This window comes from Vipera berus (genome assembly GCF_964194415.1).
Source record: "Vipera berus genome assembly, chromosome: 14".
In the NCBI taxonomy this organism is placed as follows: Eukaryota; Metazoa; Chordata; class Lepidosauria; order Squamata; family Viperidae; genus Vipera; species Vipera berus.
Genome location: NC_138217.1, coordinates 8,052,632 through 8,071,530, shown reverse-complemented (window position 1 = coordinate 8,071,530; position 18,899 = coordinate 8,052,632). Strand labels below are relative to the sequence as shown.

The window sequence follows — 18,899 nt, the reverse complement described above, 5'->3', positions numbered from 1 at the left end:
ACCCAGACAATCTTGCGGAGCCTGCTCAAGCAATGATTATGTGCCATGGATGGAAAGGAAGGAAGTGCCAATGATCTTTTCTGCTGTCCTCACCACTCTCTGCACCGCCTTCCTGTCGGAAGCAGGGATGCTTCCAAACCAGACTGCGATGCTGTAGGACAGGACGCTCCCGATCGTCCCTCTGCAGAAAGTGGTAAGGATATACTAGTGGTAAGGAGTACTGTTAGAAGGCCTGGTGGGCCAACTCAGGATGGATGATCCTGGAGGAAAATCCATCTGAGTGGTTGCTAAGAGTCAACACCAACTTGACAAGATAGAAGGCCTGGTGGGCCAACTCAGGATGGATGATCCTGGAGGAAAATCCATCTGAGTGGTTGCTAAGAGTCAACACCAACTTGACAAGACCATGATCAGTCAGTCATTCAGTGATTCAATCCATCAGCCTGACACCTCCAAGCCCGCTCTTCAGATCTACTTGGGCTGGTAACTGCATGAAAACAAGTCCTTCTCTTCAAATGCAAGAAGCATGAAGTTTTATCAGCCTGGTAGTATTCCGTAACTCTACAAAGGTGACTCCAAGCCTGCATGCAATTTACAGAGCATGCTTCAACTCCCGAGATTCGTTGTTTTAAGAGGCTCAACAGGAGTCCTATCTCCACCCCACCCCACCCCCCTCCGTAAGCTGTCCCTTTTCACTCGGAGCTTGTGATGGACACCTCTGGAGGCAGGAAATGCTTTTCCAGTTTCCCAGTCAGGGCTAGCGCAGACACCTGGCGTTGATGTGTGTGGATAGAGAATTAAAAGACCAAAGACAAACAAAACCAACAGCGAAGAGCGCATCAATTAGGCAGCTTTAGTCCTTAGCCAACTTAATCCTTAGTCCCTTGGGGTGGAGTGCCTAGTCTTTAGCTCTGGATCTGAGGCAGCAGGGATGGGAAAGCCGGTTTGGTTAACCCCCCCCCAGCGGCTGGCGTGAAAAAAAATCCTTGCTAATGAGCAAAAATAAAAGACTGGAATCTGAAAACATCGGTTGTGTTTGCATTCCAGGGTAAGCTAGGGCTCTTCCAAGACTGTAGCTTTGCAGGGAACGAGTAAGTAAGCTGACACATATCTTCCAAGCTACACCATCTGGCTCCTGCAGCTGGAAGAGAACCAGGTCAAGCCGAGCCAATGATTTGGAGGGCAGCTAACAAACCTAGATGGCTTGGTCACAAGCCAGGATCCAAAGCAAATGGATTTGTGCAAAGAGAATTCAACCCACACAACCCTTGCCCGGAATATTCATCAAGTTCTCCACGTTTCTCAGCTGCGTCCATGACCAAAAACAAATCAGGATTCATTCAACAGTCCTAGATATAAAAGCTAATGGTTCTGATGCCAGTTTTCTGACTCTGAAACAGAGCAACCTGGCTCCAGAAGGTGGCTGGTTGTACCATTCTTAAGACTTCCACCCATCTGGTCACATCATCCAGTCTGTCTCAACCTTGGCAACTTTAAGACTGGTGGACTTCAACTCCCAGAATTCTCTAGCCAGCCTGTTTTGCCTTCAAGGTTAATTTTTTTTTTAAAAAAATCACCCAACAATTCAGAAGACTCAATACATTCTCCCCAAGTTGTACAACTGGACAGGCTGCAAGAATATTCCTATATGCGTCTACAAGCAGTCCTCAACTTACGACAGGAGCTGAGCCCCCCCAGATTTCCACCGCTAAGCAAGACAGTTGTTAAGTGACATTTGCCCCGTTTTACAAACTTCCTTGCCACGGTTGCTAAGTGAATCACTGCCGTGATTAAGTTTGTAACACGGTCGTGTTCCCTCCCCCATTGACTTCACTTGTCAGGTCGCAAGGGGACACTGCGACTGTCGTAAATACGAGTCAGTTGCCAAGCATCTGAATTTTGATCATGTGACCCCGGGGATGCCACAAAGGTCGTAACTGTGAAAGGCGGTCATAAGTCAGCTTCTTCAGTGCCGTCGTAACTTCGAACGGTTACTAAATGATCTGTCGCAAGTCGAGAACTACCTGAGTCCGGCACTCAATGAGATCATTCATTCAAGCCACCACTGACTATTCACTATTGCAATGGTCATAAGGGTGAAAAACAATCACTTTTTTCCAGTGGTCGTAAACTTCAGTTGCTAAACAAGTGGTTGTAAGTCGAGAACTACCTGGATCGGGCACCCATCAGATCATTCATTCAAAGCACTATTCAAAAATGGAAGCCGACAAGTTCTGACTTCACAGGTGCTCACCTTGCCCAGAGCAAAGTTTTACAGGTATGAGAGGGGGTGTGTGTCCTTACCTACTGCCCACATCACCGTGTCGAACTCATCCAATTTTTCTTTGCCAGAGTCATATTTCCAGGTCACCCGCAGACGGCCGTTGTCCAGCTTCTTGACTTTAGTCGGGGTGCATTTTTTCAGGAAGCGGGTGCCTGACGCTTCCATGTGGTTGGTCACCAGGCCGGCCATTTGCTAACAAGAGACAACAGTAAACCCAAATTTTAATCCGTCAAAGCCTTCGTGGCAAGGGGGAAGGAGGGGGGGGGCAGAGGTCTGTGGTTTATATATGCTAATTTTTAATCCAGGTCGTCTGGATTAATTTGTCACTAAGCAAGACATTTCTCAAGTGAGTTATGCCCCTGTCCACGCTGCTAACATTGGACATTTTTGCATTGACGACAGATGGAGATGCAACCATTTTCTCCTTATGTTTTACTCTTAGAGTTAGACGATGCTGGGGGGAGGAATGTGCGTGAGAGTTTAGCTAGACATAACAATACTGAACCTAGCGTGAGAACCAAGGTTATCGAAATAAGAGATGATAAGGAATTGGCGGCTGGAGAACTGGAGGGGAAGCCCGCATTTCAAACTAATTGGAGAACGTGATTTATGACTGTTAATTGGAGGAGGGAATTGTGCTTTGATACTATGTGCTCAAGGGGAGGGGAATTCAATTTTTGGCTTCGACTGCGTTAGCACCGACGCTACGCTACTCAAATAAAGATTCTTTAAGCTAAACAATGCCTCGAAGTTCTGTGAAGAGTTTCATCTGTTGGAACCAGAGCAGCCCCATTTTTACACCCTTTCTTTCCACAAGGGAATCGCTGCAGTTCTTACATGGTTAAGTCTGGCTTCCCCCACTGACGTTGCTTGTCAGAAGGTCGTCAAAGGGGGGAAATCACGTGATCCTGGGACATGGCAACCGTCATAACTATGAGTCAGTTGGCGACTGCCTGAATTTTGATGACGTGATCGTGGGGGGACGCTGCAACGGTGGTTAAGTGCAGAAAAACAGTTGCACGTCACTTTTTTCAGTGATGTTGTAACTTTGCATGGTCGCTAAATGGACTGTTGAAAGATGAGGACTCTCTGTAACAGTGGTGGGATTCAAATAGGCGAACAACTGGTTCTCTGTGTGGGTGCCGCTTCCGGAAGTCCATTTTTTGAGCCTGGGCGACAAAAAATTAGCTACCGGTTCTTCCACAGAGGTGCGAACCGGCTGAATCCACTGGACCACTGATCTGTAGTGGTCCAGGTGAGCTGGTCACTTCTGCTCACATTGTGATGGGACTCCAGCGAAGGTCTTGGGTGACGCTCTGTCAACTCGGGATCAAAAGTCTACAGAGATTCTCAATCACCCGGGTCACGGCTGTCCCAAAGGTGCTTTTTCAGGAACTTCACCCGCCTTCAACGGTGAAAGGACACAGGGCAGAAAAAAACATCCTGCAGCCAAGAAGGCTCCAGGACCCCATTTGCATCACTCAGGTGACCCTGAGGACCCAGATAAACCTCCAGGTGGCCTCAACGACTCACTAAAAGACTGCAAAGGACCAGCCATCTACAAGGAGTATAAATCCTTTCCTTCCCCACCATTCAGCCAGACCCGAAGAAGCTTCTTGGATGAGAAGCGAAACGTCTTCGAAGAAAAAAACAACAAGATAGGGATCAACAGCAGATCACAAGCCGCAGAATCTACCTGATCAAATCCTCGAAGCGGGATGCTCCGGATCATCACGGTAGTATCCAATCCGAGCCCGGTGAGAAAGCCGGCACACTCAAGGGAAACATCTAGAAAAGCATCGGGGTCAAGGAAAAAATCATTCTGCTTGATTTTTTTTTTTTTTTTGAGAAAGAGGAAAAACGGGAAAACTAAAAACGGCGAGATTTACGAGAAAATTTGCAAACCTTCCCTTGCATCCGGATAGACCAGGGGTAGGCAACCTTGGCTCTTTGATGACTCGTGGACTTCAACTCCCAGAATTCCTGAGCCAGCATGAGGGAAACTAGGGCCCCTTCATGACTCGTGGACTTCAACTCCCAGAATTCCTGAGCCAGCATGAGGGAAACTCTGGCCCCTTCATGACTCGTGGACTTCAACTCCCAGAATTCCTGAGCCAGCATGAGGGAAACTAGGGCCCCTTCATGACTCGTGGACTTCAACTCCCAGAATTCCTGAGCCAGCATGAGGGAAACTATGGCCCCTTCATGACTCGTGGACTTCAACTCCCAGAATTCCTGAGCCAGCTTGGCTCAGCTTGGAAACCTCTCCCTTTCCCCTCAGCATGGCTGGCTCAGGAGTTCTGGGAGTTGAAGTCCACGAGTCATCAAAGAGCCAAGGTTGCCCTACCCCTGGGATAGACCGATAGAAATTTTACCCTCAGCCTGTACACAACACGGCTCTTGTGCGTACCGATTTTTTTTTTTAAAAAGGCAAGAAAGCCTGATGGAATTGCAAGCGGAGATGTCTCTTTGGATCCCTGAATAAATCTGTTGGGGCGCTTTTCTTCAAAACGGCAACTTCACTGTGGATTTCAACGTGCCGAAAACGGCACAAGCCCTCCAAGCGGCAAGGCGACAATGCCGCAACCATGCCACAATGCAGCTTAGTTTGAAAGATACAGCTGGCGCCAACGACTAACCTGTTGAAGGAACAGAGGAGAGAGAAAGAAATGGGAAAAAAAAACATCAAACTCAGCCGGTGCCTTCAATCCGAACGGAAGCAATTGACTTACTTCTTTTTCAAACAGTTTTTAATTAACATTCCAGAAAGTGATCAAAGGCAAAGTACAGGTTAAAGTCCTCAACTTACCACCATATCGGAGCCCAAAATTTGCATGGCTAAGCAAGACCGTTGTTAAGTGAGGTGTAACCAGCTCCACTACGAGGCACAGCAAAGTCACTTAGTCAGAAAGTCACACTTAGAACAATTAGCCAGGGGAACGGCCTGCCTCCAGAAGTTGTGGGTGCTCCGTCACTGGAGGTTTTCAAGAAGAGACTGGACAGCCATTTGACTGGATGGTATGAGGCAGTGGTGGCGAACCTACGGCACGCGCGCCAGACGTGGCACTCAGAGCCCTCTTGGTGGGCACGTGCGCCATTGCCCCAGCAGAGTTCGCCAGAGTAGTGAGCACGTGGCGTTTGGATGCAACAGGGCAGGAAGTGAGGACCCAGATTGTTGGGGGCAATTAAGCTGACTTTGTAATAATGCCACTGGGGTGTGTGTGAAAGCCCTAATAAGCAGGCATATACATAGAATGAAGGCTACTGCTAAGCTTGTAAGCCGCCCTGAGTCTTTGGAGAAGGGCGGGATATAAATGGAATTAAAATAAAATAAAATAAAATAAAAAGTGAGCGAGCAAGCGGCGTTGCCCCCCCCGGGGATGCCCCAGAGATGGCGAGGGACTGTTCCCGGCCACGCTCACCCAGTCTGCCGTGACCACTGCAACCATACCCACCCAGTGGGTCACGTTCCCCCCACCCCCTCCCCAAGGGCACCATAATGCTGATACAGCCCTGGCACTTTGCGATGGATAAGTGGGTTTTGGGTTGCAGTTTGGGCCCTCGGTCTCTAAAAGGTTCGCCATCACTGGCATAAGGTCTCCCGCCTTCAAGAGGGGGTTGGACTAGAAGACCTCTGAGGCCCCTCAGCACACAGACAAAAAAGAGGTCTCTGCTGAAACTTATTCTCGCAATCCAGAATTTCACCAGCCAAACGGTAATTAGAAACAACCACCGCAACGCATCGGATAGTAGAACAACCCGTTAAAAGCACACCCAAAGGGGGACACCACAGATAAAAAGACCATCAGGGTCTGAAACCATTATCCTGGGGCAAGCTGGAGCCTGTCGAACTAAAAGGGGGGGGGAGAGTCTTCTCTTTTTTCCTAAAGAGCAAAAGAAAAGAGGCAAATGCAGGAGAAAGAATTCCTTTTGCAAACAAAACTTTTTTCTTTCTTTCTTTTTTTTTAAACCTAGCTGCCTTGAAAGCAGAAAATGGAGGTGGGGAATACAGTCCGCCCAACTTAATATGGATAATTTGTAAACGGGATTACACACACACACACACACCCTTTCCCAGAGATCGCCCCCCCACCACCCTTAGCCGAAAGAGAAAATGGAAAGAATGCTCCAAGACAGTGCGCCGAAGTGAGGGGCTGCTCCAGAAGACAAACTTAAACGCGGGTGGCCAAATCAGCAAGACAATGGCCATGTCACTGCTAATCCTCACTAGGTACTAATAATGTAATTCCATTTCGGAGGAGGAGGAGGAGGAGAAGGAGGAGGAGGCGGCAGTGAGCACGGTGTACTTCTGGAGGGAGGCTGTGAGCTGTCAGCCCTCCATTTGAAAGAATGCGCCTGCAGGTATTTATCCGAAGCCGTCCACGAGAATCTTCGGCAGACAATCCATCAGAATACAACTAGAAGGGACCCTGGAGGTCTTCTAGTCCAACCCCCCCCCCCCCGCTCAAGCAGGAGAACCTATACCATCTCAGACAAACTAAGCACATTGGTTTGTGCTTAAAATTGTAAGCCGCCCTGAGTATTCGGAGAAGGGCGGGATATAAATGGGATTAAAAAAAAAAGGTTGTCCAAACGCTTCTTAAAAGCCTCCAGCGATGGAGCACCCACAACTTCTGGAGTCACAAGCCATTGCACTAAGTTAATTGGGGTTTTTTGTTGTTTTTTTAATTGAAATTTTTTTATTAAATGTACATTTAAAAACAAAAGTGGACAGGATTCAACTTCCCTGGCTACGGCACTGCTATTAGTATCCCCTTAGGTAACAAGAAGAAAAAACAGAAAATTTTTCTGGCTGCTGCCGCTCAGGTTTAAGCGATCGTCCACGAGGACTCCAAGGTCCCTCTGACAGTTACTGTTTTTCAGCCAGGTTTCACCTCTAATCTGGGCTTGTCCCTTTGGTTTTTACCTGCCCAGGTTTAAAACCTGGCTTTTCCCCACATTAAATTTCATTTCGCTGGATGGGTCCCATTCTTCAAGTCTGTCAAGCTCCTTTTGTATCCTGAGCTTAAATTTCTGGCATGTTGGCTGTTCCTGCCAGCTTCGTGTCGTCTGAAAATCTGATGAATTCCCCTTCTATTCCCTCCTTTAAGTCATTTATCAACATATTGAAGAGTACCGGGCCTAAGACGGAACGCTGTGCCATTGAAGGGGAGAGAACTATCTGGATAATAATAACAACCCTCATTGCTTCTGCACATTTTGAAACAATGCCCAGATAAGCAGGGATCAACTCTGGACAAACCATCAAACAAACAAACAAAGTGAAATGCCCTAATCAAGGAACGACCAAGGAGAAAATGATTCCTACATTAACACTGGAAGAGGAAGCAACTGTATATAAACACCCCACCCAATAGCACTGATGATGTTACCTAGTCGGGTAATTAAATGTAGAGGAAGGAAGGAAGGGAGGAAGGAAGGAAGGAAGGGAGGGAGGGAGGGAGGGAGAGAGGGAGGGAGGGAAAGAGAGAGGAAGGAAGGAAGGAATAGAGAGAGGGAGGGAGAGAGGGAGGGAGGGAAAGAGAAGAAGGAAAGAGAGGAAGGAAGGAAGGAAGGAAGGAAGGAAGGAAGGAAGGAAGGAAGGAAGGAAGGAAGGAAGGAAGGAAGGAAGGAATAGAGAGGGAGGGAGGGAAAGAGGAAGGAAGGAAGGAATAGAGAGAGGGAGAGAGGGAGGGAAAGAGAGAGGAAGGAAGGAAGGAAGGAATAGAGAGGGAGGGAAAGAGAAGAAGGAAGGAAGGAAGGAAGGGAGGAATAGAGAGGGAGGGAGGAAAAGAGAGGAAGGAAGGAAGGCAGGAAGGAAAAAATGAAAGGGAGGGAGGGAGAGAGGGAGGGAGGGAAAGAGAAGAAGAAAGGAAGGAAGGAATAGAGAGGGAGGGAGGGAAAGAGAGGAAGGAAGGAAGGCAGGAAGGAAAAAATGAAAGGGAGGGAGGGAGAGAGGGAGGGAGGGAAAGAGAAGAAGGAAGGAAGGAAGGAAGGAAGGAAGGAAGGAATAGAGAGGGAGGGAGGGAAGAGAAGAAGGAAGGAAGGAAGGAAGGAAGGAAGGAAGGAAGGAAGGAAGGAAGGAAGGAAGGAATAGAGAGGGAGAATAGAGAGAGGGAGGGAGGGAAAGAGAGGAAGGAATAGAGAGGGAGGGAGGAAAAGAGAGGAAGGAAGGAAGGAAGGAAGGAAAAAATGAAAGGGAGGGAGGGAGGGAGGGAGGGAGGGAAAGAGAAGAAGAAAGGAAAGAAGGAATAGAGAGGGAGGGAGGGAAGAGAGGAAGGAAGGAAGGAAGGAAGGAAGGAAGGAAGGAAGGAAGGAAGGAAGGAAGGAAGGAAGGAATAGAGAGGGAGGGAGGGAAAGAGGAAGGAAGGAAGGAATAGAGAGAGGGAGAGAGGGAGGGAAAGAGAGAGGAAGGAAGGAAGGAAGGAATAGAGAGGGAGAGAGGGAGGGAAAGAGAAGAAGGAAGGAAGGAAGGAAGGAAGGAAGGAATAGAGAGGGAGGGAGGGAAAGAGAGGAAGGAAGGAAGGAATAGAGAGAGGGAGGGAGGGAAAGAGAGGAAGGGAGGAATAGAGAGGGAGGGAGGGAGGAAAAGAGAGGAAGGAAGGAAGGCAGGAAGGAAAAAATGAAAGGGAGGGAGGGAGAGAGGGAGGGAGGGAAAGAGAAGAAGAAAGGAAGGAATAGAGAGGGAGGGAGGGAAAGAGAGGAAGGAAGGAATAGAGAGAGGGAGGGAGGGAAAGAGAGGAAGGAAGGAAGGAAGGAAGGAAGGAAGGAAGGAAGGAGAAGGAAAAAGGAATGGGGAAAGGAATAGGGAAAGAAAGTAAAGGAAGTAAATGAGAAGTGAAGGGAAGGGAAGGGAAGGGAATAATAGCAGAGACCGCAGCAATGGAAAGAAGACTATTCTGTAATATAAACCTTTGCTGCCCTCTCCTGGTTCATGCAAGTACAGCAAACCACACACAGCCAGGATTATTGGACACTCAGTTGGAATCGCTACTGTTTACTCCACATAAACACACACAGCCACCCATTACTCTATTTGGACATACATCTCTGTTCAATCCAATTTACAGATTCCCTATCCAGAACTGGAGCCTACGTTGCTGGCTCTGCTGAAGTCATAAAGCCAACAACGAAATTTAAAAAGCCAAAGGGAGAAAGTATATGTTCAGAGGAAGACAAGACACACACACACACACACACACAGAGAGAGAGAGAGAGAGAGAGAGAGAGAGAGAGAGAGAGAGAGAGAGAGAGAGAGAGAGAGAGAGAATTAAGCTTAAAAGGATCAGTCCATATTAATTTGTATTTATTCAGTTACGCCCGTTTTTTGTTAACATCCCCATTTGGACACAAAACTTTTTTTTAAAAAAAAAAACACAACACAAATATTCCTGCACACAATTTGGGGGGCATGATACGACATCACAGGCTTTGGAGAAACGCCCGCCTCAAAGGATAGTTCTATTTAGCAGCCAAATGTTAGCAGAAGAAGCCGAGAGGAGCCTGCATAACCGTGAAAATCAAGTAAAAAAATTATCCCTGCCCAAACGGTGAAAAAACAGCGCTAGACAGAAAGGACTTACGTTTTTCCAGGAGATCTTTTTAGCCAGAAAATGTCATCGCTTGTAATCCCAAACTCTTGGGCTCCTGCAACCTGGAAAGAAGAAGAAAGGGAATCATAGGACTGGAAAGGGACCTTAGAGGTCTTCTAGTCCAACCCTCTCCCTCAAGGCAGGAGAGGCGGTTTAGTCTATTTTTGAAAACTTCCAGTGATGGAGCACCCACAGTCGCAAGTGGCAAGCTGTTCCACTGATTAATTGTCCTAAACCAGGGGTCTTCAAACTTGGCCCTTTTATGACTTGTGGACCTTCAACTCCCAGTTTGAAGACTCCTGTTCTAAACTGTCAGGAAATGTCTCTTTACTTCCAAGTTGAGTCTTTCTTTAGTAAGCTTCCACCTGTAACATCCTGTCCTGCCCTCAGGTGTTTTGGAGAATAAATCAACCCCCTTTTGAGAACCCTCAGATATCGGAAGACAGCTGTCATGTCTTCCTTCTCTCCGTTAGACTAGACCAGGGATAGGCAACCTTGGCTCTTTTATGACTCGTGGATTTCAATTCCCAGAATTCCTGAGCCAGCATGGGGGGAACTATGGCCCTTTCATGACTTGTGGACTTCAATTCCCAGAATTCCTGAGCCAGCATGGCCCTTTCATGACTTGTGGACTTCAACTCCCAGAATTCCTGAGCCAGCATGGGGGAAACTTTGGCCCTTTCATGAGTTGTGGACTTCAACTCCCAGAATTCCTGAGCCAGCATGGGGGAAACTTTGGCCCCTTCATGACTTGTGGACTTCAACTCCCAGAATTCCCGGGAGCTGAAGTCCACGAGTCATAAAAGAGCCAAGGTTGCCTACCCCTGGACTAAACCTACTTAGCTCCCTCAACTGTTCATCATACGAGAGAATGTTCTGGAATTATTCACAGAAGAGATGGACAGGTAAAGATCAACATGTACGAAGAATTAAATGGGACTCTGTCGTTCTCCGTGCACTGAAATTGCTTTGGGAGGTTATTGGTTTTGTTTCTTTTTTTTAAAAAAAATCTTTGCAATATCTGCATGACTGGGGAATTCTGGGAGTGTCAAGCCCTCGAATGCTGGCTGGGGAATTCTGGGAGTAGAAGTCCACATATCTTCAAAGTGGCCAAGGTTGAGAAGCCTTGCTGTAAATCAATCTTTAACCACAGATCAGCCAAAAAGCTGCCCTGAAGTTAACTCGGGTTAATGTCAAGTAGGAACAAACTAAGAGGGGTTACCTCGGTGGGGTATCTTGGTCTGCCACCAGTGGCAAGAACTATGTGGTCTGCGGTGAGCAGCGTCTAGGAAGAATTAAAGGAAAAAGAAAAACAGGAAGAAGAATTCAGACCGAGCTTCTCTATAGACCATCCTGGGTCTGTCTTCACGTCACACTGGGAGAAGGTGGTTATCTCCCAAAATATAATATCATTGTAATTATAGCTCAATAATCTGATTCGCGTACTTGAGACTAAAAGGGATTTTTATTCCGGAACAATTGCAGGGGCTGGGCTCATCCAGAAACCAGGGTTAACAAACCCCAGCAACCTGGTTCAATGGCATCGGAGGGGGGGGGAGTCTGTCGAAACAGTTAAAATGGCATCTGCATTGACGTGAATTACGCCCTGCCCTTTGCACGGGCACCGGGCAAAACACCCAAAGGGAGAGTGGTTAACTTTTTAACATTAGGGGTAGGGGTTAGAGTCTTCTTACCTCCTTGTTTCCCTTTGCCACCCCACGGATGGTGTGTGCATCCACAAAGCTGCCTTTCAGATTGAAGTATTTGACCTTTCTGAAGGAGGAGGAAGAGGAGGAGGAGGAGGAGGAGGAGGAGATGAAAGAAGAGATAAAGGAAAATGGAGGAAGAGGAGGAAGAATAAGAGAAGAGGGTGGAGCAGGAGGAGGAGAAGGAGGTGGAAGAAAGGACAGATGAGATGGAGAAGGAGGAATAGGAGAAGAGTCGAGAAGGAGGAGGAGATGGAAGAAGGGATAGAGAAGGATGAAGAAGAGGAGAAGAGGGAGGAGGAGGGGGGAAGAAGAAGGGATAGATGCGATGGAGAAGGAGGAATAGGAGAAGAGTGGAGAAGGTGGAAGAAGGGACAGAGGAGGAGGAATAAGAGGAAGGTGGAGAAGGAGGAAGGAGAGATAGAGGTGGAAGAGGAGAAGGAGATAGAGGGGAAGAAACAGGAGATGGAGGAAGAAAATGAGAAGATTGTTAGGCATATGGTGTTAGCCTACAATGTTGGGTTGAAAATATATTAACCATGATGTTATGTCTTTAAGATGTTAATTGGCCAATGGGTGTGTAAGTGTTCTCATGGCCATAAGAGGGAGCTAGGAACGTAGCTTCTTTCTCTCTCTGAATTCACTGCTCTCTACTATTACTGTTTTTGCTCTGTTACCTGAACTGTGTATTGACCTCTGGACCAGTAAGAAGACTTTGTATTTTGGATTGCTACTTGGACTGTTTATTTTTGACTGTGCATTTTTGTTTTTACACCACCTCAAAGTAAAATACTTTTTTGCTTTTACAACTCAGTGTACTCTTGTGTGACTCTTGCTGCTCTTATTACCCTTGTCTGTGCAACTCTTTGGTAGCACAAGGAGACCCTGCACAACAAATTCCTTAACAAAGATGATTAATGCAGTAAGAGCAGCAGTAATAATAGCCAGGGGCCCACTCAACTCCTGTATCAAACATCTTTGCAAGCCAGTTTCACTCTCAACTAAGCATTTAATTAAGGACCTGGCATATGTTGCTGCTGTTGTTTAATTATATTAAAACATCCTTCCAGGATGTAAGCTGTTCCGAGTTAAGCTGCCCTTGGCAATTGACTGATGCGGACTGTATCAATGCCGATGCTATTCAAGTGGTGCTCCAGATGTTTGGTCGAATCCCGAGTGCCGCGTAGCAGAGTGAGCGCCTGTTACTCGTCCCAGCTTCTGCCAACCTAGCAGTTCGAAAGCACGTAAAAATGCAAGTAGAAAAATAGGGACCGCTATGGTGGGAAGGTAACAGCGTTCCGTGCGCCTTTGGCGTCTAGTCATGCCGGCCACATGACCACGGAGACGTCCTCGGACAAGCGCCGGCTCTTTGGCTTTGAAACGGAGATAAGCACCGGCCCCTAGAGTCGGAAACGACTAGCATGCATGTGCGGGGGTACCTTTACCTTTACCTTTTACTACTACCATTAGGAAAGGATGAGAAATAAAATAAATCAGTAAGTGGTTTTGAAACGAAGCAAATCAATGCGAAATAGAAATAAAAGTACAAGTAAATCTTGAGAAAACAAGATGCATAATAATAAATAACAAAACGAGGACTTGGATGTGAAAAACGACCATCAGAAGCCAGGGATCCTGAAGCAAGATACAAATGAGAGGAAACTCACCTTCTCCTTAGTGAGAAGGCAATGTTACCCTTGAACTCTTCACACATCTTTACACTGAATTTTCAAAAATTAAATCCAAGTGTTTGGAGGCACAGGGGAATAAAAGAGGCACTTACTTATCCTGTAACTGTAACCTGTGTCCCCAATTCAAGGATTTGACATAGTTCTGCACCCCCTTGGCCATCACAGACCTGGCAGGCAAAAAGAGAGGGAGAGAATTTACAATGGATTAAAGGGACAGGAACTGACGGGCGTTAGTGGAAAATATAAGTACAAGTAGCTGTTTTTTTAAAAAAAAAAAAAAGAAATGTTCAGGACAGTCGAAGCATACGAGACAAAAAGAGGAACCTAGAAAAGATGGACTTTTTAAAATCCAAATGGTAAGTCCTCCTAACCCAGGGGTTTTCAAACTTGGCCCTTTGATGATTTGTGGACTTCAACTCCCAGAATTCCTCAACCAGCCCTGCTGATTGGGGAATTCTGGGAGTTGAAGTCCACAAGTCTTAAAATTGCCAAATTTGGAGACCCCCCCTGCTCCAGAGTCCTTTGGTTGTGTCCAAAGATCGTTTACCATCAGGGGTTTTCAAACTTGGGCCTTTGATGACTTGTGGACTTCAACTCCCAGAATTCCTCAGCCAGGCACACTGGCTGAGGAATTCTGGGAGTTGAAGTCCTCAAGTCATCAAAGGGCCAAGTTTCAAGACCCCTGTCCTAACCCAGAGATGATAACGAGGGGGGGAAAAATGTCCTGGCTTAGCATATTCTCGATAAATCTAAAATCTTCATATTTGAAAGTGAAATTAGTTGGGGCCCAAAAAAAAATCCTCTTCTCTTCTAGACAAACACATAGAATAGAGTGGATGAATCCACAGACCAACTCAGGAGAAGACGATGTCCTACAGCCTTTCTTTTCTGAAACACAATCTTCCCAGTCCTTCGAGGATCTTATGAAGGATTTATGCACAGGTAAGTTGCAAAAGTCAGGGACGCAGTGGCTCAGTGGGTTAGGACGCTGAGCTTGTCGATCAGAAGGTTGGCAGTTTGGCGGGTCGAATCCCGATTGCCGCGTAACAAAGTGAGCGCCTGTTACTCGTCCCAGCTTCTGCCAACCTAGCAGTTCGAAAGCACGTAAAAAATGCAAGTAGAAAAATAGGGACCGCTACGGTGGGAAGGCAACAGCGTTCCGTGTGCCTTCGGCGTCTAGTCATGCCGGCCACATGACCACGGAGACGTCCTCGGACAAGCGCTGGCTCTTCGGCTTTGAAACGGAGATGAGCACCGGCCCCTAGAGTCGGAAACGACTAGCACGCATGTGCGGGGGAACCTTTACCTTTTACCTTTTTAAGTTGCAAAAAACAGGCAGGAGAGTTTTCTTACCAGTCGTGACTGATACGGTGGGGTACGTCCCAGCCATAATGTTGGGCATCTCGGATCGAATGTCCCAGGAGAGCTGCTTGGTGCATCAACTTCTTCGGAATACAACCCACGTTCACACATGTCCCACCAAGCCCCCATTTGGTTCCTGGGGAAGGGGAAAAGCCACATGCTCATTCATGGGTGCAGCTTGTTCTCACGTCCTGAGCAACTTGCTCTCATGCCCCATTCGACTCCCCAGCCAGCCTTAAGACATTCAAGATCACAACGAGGGCAGATTTTTGCAATTCGCTCAGATTGTGGCTTACCTCTTGGAGAAGGCTCCACATAATCGAGGACAGCCACCTTCTTTCCAAACTGGGCAGCTGAAACAAAGAGAAAGACAAGTTGCAGATGTGTTTGAGGAAAAGGATGCAGTAATAGTGATGCTCTTCAAACTGGTCCAAAGACAACTGAAGCTTTATTTAGATAAAGCTGTTATATTAGTTGTCCCAAACATTCTCGCGTGGAGACGGGGTTTCCAACTTTTTCTTACAAGTTGATAGATTTAGTACGGGCCACTAGGGGGCACTATAGGACCACTTTTGACCTTGAGTCCCAATACAATACAAGAATAAAAGCCTCTAGTGGTTAGTAGCAAACATAACAATTCTGGGAGAATTGTGGACAGAAAAATAATAAAAAGAGTTCCTTTCCGCTTTAGACCAGGGGTGCCTGGCTGAGGAATTCTGGGAGTTAAAGTCCACAAGTCATCAAAGGGCCAGGTTTGAAGACCCCTGTTCTAACACCATCCTTCTGGAAATTAGACACCCCCCCCCCCCCGACTCTGACACTCTTCCAGAAAGCCCTGAAGTCATGGCTGGTATAAGTATCTGAGGGGGATTTGTCATTCCCGAAAATCTTACTCAAGTTTATTGAATACACCGTGTGGTTATGCCAACCTTAAACTAACTCTTTCTAGAAGCCCAGTTGGGTTTTCTTCCCTTCTGAGACCTGAAATGGAGAAAGGTCCCAGGGAAGTAGTAGTAAGTAGTAGTACGTAGTAGTAAATTTCATGATCCCTTCAAGCAGTGCCAGCTGGGGGAAGGGGTTTCTGAGCAGGGGAAAATTCCTCCCAGGTTTAGCGTTACGATTCACTGAGGCGAAGGTTTAAAGAGGCTTTGGGAGAAGATACTTGGTTCCAGAAGTATAAAGATTGCTCTGATGATAAAATAGGATATGGCATGGAAAGGGACCAAAGTGTACATCCCAGTTAGTCAAAGCACGAGAGCATCAGAAATAGTACCGTGAGGCAGCTGCCAAAAAAGCCAACACAGTGCTAGGCTGCATTGACAGAGGGATAGAATCAAGATCACGTGAAGTACTAATACCACTTTACAAGGCCTTGGTAAGGCCACACTTGGAATACTGCATCCAGTTTTGGTCACCACCATGTAAAAAAGATGTTGAGACTCTAGAAAGGGTACAGAGAAGAGCAACAAAGATGATCAGGGGACTGGAGGCTAAAACATATAGGGAACGGTTGCTGGAATTGGGGATGTCCAGCTTAATGAAGAGAAAGACCAGGGGTGACAGGATAGCAGCCTTCCAACATCTCAGGGGCTGCCCCAAAGAAGAGGCAGTCAAGCTATCCTCCAAAGCGCCCGAAGGCAGGACAAGAAGCAATGGATGGAAACTAATCAAGGAGAGAAGCAACCTAGAACTAAGGAGAAACTTTCTGGCAGTGAGAACAATTAACCAGTGGAACGACCTGCCTCCAGAAGATGTGAATGCTCCAACACTGGAAGTTTTTAAGAAGAGACTGGACGGCCATTTGCCTGAAATGCTACAGGGTTTCCTGCCTGAGCAGGGGGTTGGACTAGATGACCTCCAAGGTCCCTTCCAACTTATTATTATTATTATTATTATTATTATTATTATTATTATTATTTAATTTAATTTAATTTATTAATATTTCTATACCGCCCTTCTCCTGAAGGACTCAGGGCGGTGTACAGGGCAAGAATAAAACATAAAGTTACAAAAATTAAAAAGTTATTAAATACATGCCCATAAAAAACAATAAATACATTAATAAAACCCCCAATAAAAAGATAATAAAAACCCCAGCAATCCCACCCTCAGGCCAGGCCGGCTTGTTCGAACAGGTATGTTTTCAGATCGCGGCGAAAGGAGCGAAGATCCGGCGCCGTCCGGAGCTCAACCGGTAACTGATTCCACAGCTCCGGAGCGCCCACAGAGAACGCCCTCCCCCTGGGGGCCACCAATCTACATTCTCTGACCGGTGGCACCCTGAGGAGTCCCTCTCTGTGGGAACGCACAGGGCGAAGGGAAGTTGACGCCGGCAGCAGGTGTTCCCTAAGGTACTCCGGCCCCCTGCCATGTAGGGCTTTAAATAACATAACTATTATTATTATTATTATTATTATTATTATTATTATTATTATTATTATTATTATTATTATTATTATTATTATTATTATTATTATACAACCAACTGGCCATTTGGGGGTTTGTAAAAACCCTTCATCTTCTAAAAGGGCAATTATTTTATTATTTTTGTTTCTTTTATATTGTGTTATTTCCTGTATGCGGCGCCAGCGAGTAGGCGGCAAGATGAATTTTCCAAATAAATAAATAAAATTAGCTTATCTGGTTGTGTTTCCCATCTAAGGGTGACAATGCCACACCAGAAAATCCCATCCACAAACCTTCTTTAGCGCAGGCCAATCCGCCAGAGCCCCCTCCGATAACCACAAGGTCATATTCATTCTTCTTCCCTGTGTTTTTAAAAAAAAACAAGAAAAGAACATTTTAAAACAGCAGTAGATATTATTCAAAGTCTGCCTTCAAATATAAGCCCGGGCACCCACAGTAATGTAACGAATTGTTATATCATAACCTTATTTCTGCATTGTTTCTTCAAAAGGCAACATTATTCCAGAGAGGAGGATAGAGGGAAGAACTTTAAAACGTTCCCCCCCCCTATTTAAATGGATCAATTAAAAAAAGAAAGTTAAAATGGAAAAGACTCTAAACCCAAAGGAAATCAACAACATGGATGGAAACTAATCAAGGAGAGAAGCAACCTGGAACTAAGGAGAAATTTCCTAACAGTGAGAACAATTAACCAGCGGAACAGCTTGCCTCCAGAAGTTGTGGGTTCTCCAACAGTGGAAGTTTTTAAGAAGCCATGGACAACCATTAGTCTGAAATGGCCTAAGCAGGGGGTTGGACTAGAAGACCTCCAAGGTCCCTCCAATTCTGTTATTCTATTCTAAGCTCTAAGCCACTATTTACACTGGGAAGCCAATGATATCATTTTTAAACAGCCTTATTCAATGTTGCTATCCAGAAAAGTATGCACATGTTTACGATTACAAGCTGCCCAGTTTGCCTTGTGTCAAGATGGGTGACCAATAAGTTATTTATGCACACATACACAAATAAAAATGTGCTTATAGCTAAAACAAAAAAAAACAAAAATTCCCAACCATCGGTGCAAATTAAATTATATTTAGTTTTAAGAGTTTCCCCAAATTCTTTGCTCTTAAAGTTGCAGTCAGAGTGATTTTCCCATCCTTTGAAATGCCCCCGATCATCAGAAAGACCTATTTCACTTTTTTGAGTGTTTTGCACCAACAGTTCTCATCGCAAACAATTCTGCAACTCTTTCGTTATTATTTCTGAAAGGGTGGACACCCGCCAAAGATCCTCTGCTCTTTTTCCTTTTGGGATTTCTGAGCATCAGGCCAAACATATGGGGGAAGAGAGATAAGTCACACAAATATGTATTGTTCAGATTATGAATCCCAACTCTGTTGCAAGAGCAGAATATGTCACATCGTGTAGCCAACAGGAATGGACGGAGAAGCCACAAGTTGCAGGCGAAAACCCAGGAAGATTCAGGAAATCCAGTGCTTATTAAATAGCCCAGAATTAGTTGGACCAACTTGGCATCTAAGGTAACAGTAAGAGAATAACAGAGTTGGGAGGTCCTATAGTCAAAGCAGGGGACCCTACACCACTTCAGACAAATGGGTGCCCAATTTCTTCTTAAAAACCTACAAGGATAGTTTGCCTACTATAGAAGAATGGGTGCTTAAAGTTTCGAATCTTGCAGAAATGTCTAAGATTTCTGCTTACTTGAAAGATCATTCACAGGAAAGATATATTTCAGTTTGGAGGAGATGGATAGATTATATTCAGAATAAATATGGGACTAAAAAGTTCCATTTAGCTTATGAGTAGATTTTAGAGGGATATTGTTATTGAT

At 45.9% G+C, this 18,899-nt stretch overlaps 1 protein-coding gene across 1 annotated transcript in view; it reads right to left on the bottom strand.

Moving 5' to 3' along the window:
* Nucleotides 1-18,899, bottom strand: part of TXNRD2 (thioredoxin reductase 2) — a 32,629-nt gene that overhangs the window by 11,353 nt on the left and 2,377 nt on the right. The window contains exons 2-11 of the mRNA XM_081339349.1: nt 17,335-17,403; nt 14,932-14,988; nt 14,627-14,771; nt 13,366-13,440; nt 11,571-11,649; nt 11,099-11,161; nt 9,868-9,938; nt 4,904-4,923; nt 3,981-4,072; nt 2,305-2,476 (exon numbers count right to left, since the gene is read on the bottom strand). Coding sequence (XP_081195475.1) covers nt 2,305-2,476; nt 3,981-4,072; nt 4,904-4,923; nt 9,868-9,938; nt 11,099-11,161; nt 11,571-11,649; nt 13,366-13,440; nt 14,627-14,771; nt 14,932-14,988; nt 17,335-17,403 — 843 coding nt within the window. The remainder of the gene's footprint in view (nt 1-2,304; nt 2,477-3,980; nt 4,073-4,903; nt 4,924-9,867; nt 9,939-11,098; nt 11,162-11,570; nt 11,650-13,365; nt 13,441-14,626; nt 14,772-14,931; nt 14,989-17,334; nt 17,404-18,899) is intronic.